The sequence below is a fragment of the Echinops telfairi genome, unplaced genomic scaffold (assembly GCF_000313985.2).
Source record: "Echinops telfairi isolate 266 unplaced genomic scaffold, ASM31398v2 ScPeMD7_6;HRSCAF=24_0, whole genome shotgun sequence".
In the NCBI taxonomy this organism is placed as follows: Eukaryota; Metazoa; Chordata; class Mammalia; order Afrosoricida; family Tenrecidae; genus Echinops; species Echinops telfairi.
In genome coordinates, this window is record NW_022103902.1 from 9,595,860 (window position 1) to 9,602,150 (window position 6,291).

Below are 6,291 nucleotides of genomic sequence, written 5' to 3' on the forward strand. Positions count from 1 at the left end.
CACACGATACATTGCTAAGGGCAAAATAGAAAATTGGTAAAATGAAAATCTCATATGGTTCCAGCTAGAACCTCACATTCTCTATATAAGGTTCTTTTTCACTGACTTTTGAAAAATTAAATAATCACCCCAGAAAATTCAAGGTGCTGCAGAAAAGAGCTACTATTTTATCAACACATTTGGACTTCGGAGTGCTCGGTTGATAACAGTGTGGTGATTTCAAGCAGCAGAAATGCTACATGTTTATTAGAAAGATGGCTTGCGGGTAATTTTAATCTTTTTTGAAGCCCCATTATAGAAAGGACACCCAATCATGTGATCCTTTTATTGATCACATGTAACTCATTAAATCAATAGAAATGTTATATTTAGATGCAGAACAAAACACACACACACACACACACACTCCTTGCCTAACTTATAGCAACCCTAAAGAACAGGGTAGACTACCCCTGTAGGTTTCTAACACTGTAACTCTTTACTGAGTAGAAAGCCTCATTTTTCTCCCATGGAGCAGATAGTGGTTTTGAACTACTGACCTTTCGGGTAGTAGCCCAACGTGTAACTCACGACATCATCAGGACTCCCACAACAACAACAGCCACACAAAAATGACAAAAAGGTAAATGTGTTGTTGTTGCTTTTACTCAAGAGACAAATACATCTTTTTCAAGCACTAGGACAAGTCTCCTTAGGTCTCATCAGGGTTCAGTAAGGAAATGCTTAAAGTGAGGCTTGTCCTCTGCAGCTGTCTAGGTGATTGCAGGTGCAACTTTGAGCGTGCTACTTGGTTCCTCTGAATTCCAATTACCTTGACCAGAAAGCAAAGATTTAAGTCTCCTGTTTGAGGGAGTAAGGAGATAATGGATAAAACACACATGGGAGAAGACTCACATTTAATAAAGAGTGAGAAGTGACAGGTCTTTGTGTCAAGAAGCAGCTGGTGGCTTTGGATTGTCATCTCGGTGATTAGCAATTTAATGCTCACCCAGCCGCGCCACCAGCAATGCCTTTGTAACTGGACCTAAGGCCTTAGTGGCGACAACCACACATTTCAAAGGTTATTTGCACATGTATTACGAATTCCACAGGTACCACTTAACCAGTTGCTAGAGGAGATTTCAACTCATGGTAACCTCATATGTGTTCTGAGTAGAACTGGGCTTCACAGGCTTTTCAAAGGTTTTTGCTTTTTGGTTTTGTTTTATTTTTTCTTCAAAAGTAGATCACTAGGTCTTTATTCTGAAGTGCTTCCAGTGGACATGAATTAACAATCCTTTAGTTATTTATTGGCTGAATGTGTCTCACATGTGTACCACTCGGGGATATTATATAGAAACGCATGTATTCGTAACTTACTGTATACTGCCCTGCTTGAGTGATTTGCCTTAATCACTGAACTTTACGCACCAATATTCAAATTTAGGTCTATCCAACTTCAAAGCTAAGGGAATTAAATACTGTTGCTGGAAAAACCGAACAGATGGGAGACTAGGGCGAGAATCCCTTCTTCATTTAGATAACAAGTGGCCATTGTCCAACTGCATCTGCACAGCACTGAGGTCTGTCCTGCTTCTGCCCGGTTCCCAGGCCAGAGTAGACTGGGTAACCCAAGCACCACGGTACGTTTGGTGGTCAGAAGTTGGTGGTCTGGAGTCTACCTTCACTTCTCAATCTAAGACTTGTCTCTGTAGCCATAGTATCATTAGTGAAAATAGGTTGTGATGCAAAGTCTACGGTGGATCCCCCTGCCTACAATCAGAGCACTTTCTCCAGGGGATGGACAGGTGGGACCTCCATGACTCTGAAAGCTTAGCCCCCCAGCCCTGGATGGTGCCACACCGGCTTCTGTAAATCTCGAGGCACTGCAGCATTGTGCTCCCACACTCTCATTTCCCAAACTGGCTACGCATAACCTGCGGCATGAGGAGAGGCCCATCTTCACCGTGGACTGGTTCTCTGTCTTCTGTTCTGCTTTTTCTCCCTCTTTGTCCACGATCTTCTTCACGGATATTTTGTCCACTGCTGTCCTCAAGGAAAATACTCTTCTAGCTGGGCCAGGCTCCATGTTCTCTTTGCTACTGAGTCTCACCACACACTGGCCCCTCACAGTCTCCAAGTTCATAACACAAACTTCCTGCACTAACTCAGCGATGCCACTGTTCTATTCCTCGAGAGGACACCTGGTCCAGAAAGCTCCACTTTGAACTGATTTCACAGACTTGTTCGCAAAGCCCTGTTACATTGAGTCTATCTGGAAATGCCTTGGATCGTGGACTCGGTCTCCGTCCTGTGTTCTCTCCTTTGAGAACTCAGCCTGAGACATCTAAATTCCTCAAATTACCGCATCCACAAAGGTTAATCTTCTACATTGAGCAAACCAGTAAAATTTCATTACTCTCAATAAATTTAGTATCTAAAACTACAAAGAGCCTTTTTAAAAGGTCATACAAATACCATGAGAGATTTTGTGTGGCACACACACACACACAAAATACCCCAAGAATTCTTTATTATATTCAGTAGAGGAATAACATCCACTATATTGCTGGGCCTTTTAGCAATAGACTATTAACAACTGTAGTTCTATTTCAAGGGACATTTAACCCATGATAATATCTAAACAGTGTTGTTCGAAGACAAATCATAAACTCATTCTATTGAATTTTCTAAATACCATTACCACTCAATTGGGGGGGATGCCCTAAATGGTCACTGCTTAGAAAGTTCAACAAAACACGTGGAAATATGTTAGTAAAGCTTTACCTTAAATTAGACATCAATTTTCTCTTTGTTTCTTGGAAAGGTGTATTTGGAAAAGACTCTGCCGGAGAAGAAGCAACGTTGCGATCGCCATGTGCAGGAACCCCAGCTTTGCATCCAGGCTTTGCCTTTGAATCTTCCGTCATCCCACTGAGCCAAAAAACACAAGCAGAGATTTAAAGTTCCAAAGTGGGAATCACCTTCAATAGAAGCAAATCTACGTATCCCTGAAAAATCTTATTTCAAGATTTCTGGTAACCAAAGTTAAATAGAATTGATGATCATTTATGGTGATCAGTGGGAACCATGTATCGCTCGTCTCTGATTTGCCAAGGCGACTTTCAAACAAAAGCGCCCCATTAGCTTGGGAGACAGAAAGAAGGGTATTCCAGGTGAAGCGTAATCATCAGGGAGCCCGGATCACCGAAGGTTGTTCAAAGGAGGTGGGTGGAGGGAGCAAGGCGATGACGCAGAGTCTGGTGGCCATGGGTAGACAACTGGAGTTTACCTACGCAGACCAAACACTGCCATCAGAAAGTTTCAAGAATCAGGTGGGGTAATCTCATACACACTTTAAGGAGATCAAATTAGCAGCATCTAGGAGATCAAATTAGCAGCAATAACCCAAAAGATTAATAAAAGAACCATAAGGTTCACGGGGGAGGTAAAACTCAGAGAGAGAGGGTGAAAAATCATCGTAACACTCAGAGAATGTCACTTAATTGTGCCTGGAGGAACAATTGAACGGGTAAATGTTCTGCGATGTATATTCTCAATAACAGCAACAAAATAAGTGATTTTTAAAGAACCCTGAACAATTATGAAGGAGCCTCATGACGCTGCCTGGTAAGCATTGGACGACGAAGCACAGGCTTGCTGTTCTCCTGCTCCTGGGGAGAAAGAAGAGGCGGTCTGCTCCTCTAATGATTTCTGAAGCTCGGATGAAGCCTCTAGCGACAAAGCCTACGGAGAGCTGCTGGGAGTTAGAATGGGCTCGATGGCAGTGGGTTTGGGGAAGCACACCTGCTTCCAAAGGTCCACGTGCATCCCAGAGATCCTGTTCCCTACTTTGAAGAAAGGCCTCCCTTAGAGCCACGTGCGGCATAAAGTAAAAACTTTAAAATACCTTGGGCACACACACACACACTGCCTGCAAAAAATAATTCACAGTGTAAAAGCAAAAAAGAGTATCATCTATTAAGGATGCCCAAAGGGCTCAGGATTGGAGACCCTGGGGCTGGGGACAATATGGGGGTGAAGTTGGGTAGATGGGAAGAGGTCAGATTATAAGGGCTTTGTCCAATAATAGGAGGTTTTATAATCCTTTCATGTTAATGTCCATATGTTTATGCAACACAGGCATTTTAAAAATTGGATAATAGTTGATATAAGAGGGCATATACTTTTACTGCCAAGAGCTCTTTGGTACTAATTATATTGTATAGCTTAGGCTGAGATTTAAAAAAAAGATTAAAAGCATTTTATAAACTAATGCTTAATTGTCTATTAAAGAATAATTGCACAACGTCTGAATGCTTGTTAATTTTATCCTCCTTCATGCTAAAATTTTATTGAAGAAGTTAAAAAACCTCTTTTTGCCATTTTAGGAATGCCAGCAATTTATGCTGGAATTAGAAGTGAGGGATAAAATTGAATAACACCAGAGCATCAGAGTCTCTTTTATCAAATAATAATAGTGCCTGCCTCGTAGATCTGTGCTAAGGATGAAAGGAAATATACGGGGAATTTAACTCATTCTGTAGTATTAGAAAGGCGTTGGTTTAAAAACACAAAGTTGTCATCCAGTAGTCTCCACTCACAGAGAGCTCATGCGCATCACAGTGAAAGTATGCTCTGTACGTTTTCAAAGTCTGCATTGTCAGAAGTGTATGTCCAAGTTTTCTCTTGAAGTGCCTCTGGGTAGACTTGAACCTCTAGTCTTTGGTAGAGTGTGCTGCCCATTTGCACCACCGAGGGGATCCGTTCAGCAAATAGTATTTAATTATTGTTACTGTTGATGGTTACTATTACGATCATCTTTATTATATCCATGAGTACTGAACTTAATGACAGCCTTCCATTCATATTGCTCTAGTTCAATTGTACTTTAACATTTGTAATATTTGAAGGATATTTGGTGGAAAAAAATGCATTCTCTTTCAATTCCATTTTCCCATACACTTTTTGAAACCTCTTTTTGTTTACAATTCATCAGTGATTTGGAAAATTAAAAAAAAAAAACGCAAACCTAGAAAACCCTAAAAATGAAGTATAAAATAATCTACACAGGTGTCTTAAATTAAGTGTTGAATGAATTTTAAATTCTGCATCAAGTTTCAATAAATACCTGTAGGTGAAATCACTGACCATGAGAAAGCTTTGGAGAAAAGGTGGGAGAGAGACAGCATAATTCATTCAACCAACGAACATTGTTTAAGGTATCATCAGTCATGTGTCATTCTGGACACTAGCGTTACAGAGGAAAGAAAGACACAATTCCTGCTGTCCAAAAGTGAGTTACCTTCTCGTGAAGAAACAAACAAACAATAAGAGAAAATAAGAAAGTTAGAGTGTAAAATGGCAGGAGAAATAAATGAATAAAGATGCTTGCAGATAGTATTGAGTGCTCTGAAAAAAAATAAAAGGATAATTTGATATTGTGACTTTTTAAAAATGGAATGGATCATTCCAGATGAACTGGTTAGAGTAGACCTCTCTGAGGCTCCATATAAGAAGAAGCTAAGATAAGGTCGCACCTGCCCTACCCTAGTTATTATGCAATTGGAAGACAGAGAATTGTTCAAGTAGGCACCACTGGACCACCACTGTATCATAGGGACTTCACATAGCAGTTACCAAATCAGTACTGAAGCTGAACAAATTGGAACATGAGCTGATCATTTACACGATGCTTTTGTGAGCATGTAAGCATAGACCAATCAGGACTATAAAGAACAGAATACTTGGATCAATGTTTGGAGAGTGAAAGAGTGTTAGAGTGTGCAAGTGCAGAGGGCATTCACCCAAAGGAAGTCTTGTGGGCAAAGGAATGGAAGTATGGGGTAAAATAGAATTATAAGCAATCTGGATTCTCTGGAAAGTAAAATAGGGCTAATAAAAGAAGCAGGGGGAAAACTATCAGGTGGATTTATGCCAGACTGAGGAGTGTGTAACTTACCTTAAAAGTAATGAAAAGTTTTATATTAGATATTTATGAAATCCATTAGACATTTTTATTTTGAGTAGAAGAGTAAAGTGATCAGAGTTGAATGTTAGAGTGAATACTTGGATATCAAATGCAGTAAACAAAAGCTGTTCTCATTTTTCTCAGTTCTCAATCACTGTTCTCCTAAGCAAAGAACACAGAATTTGTATTCCTTAAAACTGGGTCTAAGTTACTACCACTTATTTATCATTTTGTTAAAATGTGGTGACTTGCATGTTGCTATAATACTGGAAGCTATGGCACCAGTATTGTAAATACCAGGAGGGTCACTCATAGTAAACAGGTTTCGATGGAAAAGCCAC

At 40.1% G+C, this 6,291-nt stretch overlaps 1 protein-coding gene across 1 annotated transcript in view; it reads right to left on the reverse strand.

The window, feature by feature from the left end:
• The window catches only part of MORC1 (MORC family CW-type zinc finger 1), a 193,941-nt gene that overhangs the window by 24,734 nt on the left and 162,916 nt on the right, over window positions 1-6,291 (reverse strand). The window contains exon 25 of the mRNA XM_045286149.1: window positions 2,767-2,913. Within this exon, the coding sequence (XP_045142084.1) occupies window positions 2,767-2,913 (147 nt within the window). The remainder of the gene's footprint in view (window positions 1-2,766; window positions 2,914-6,291) is intronic.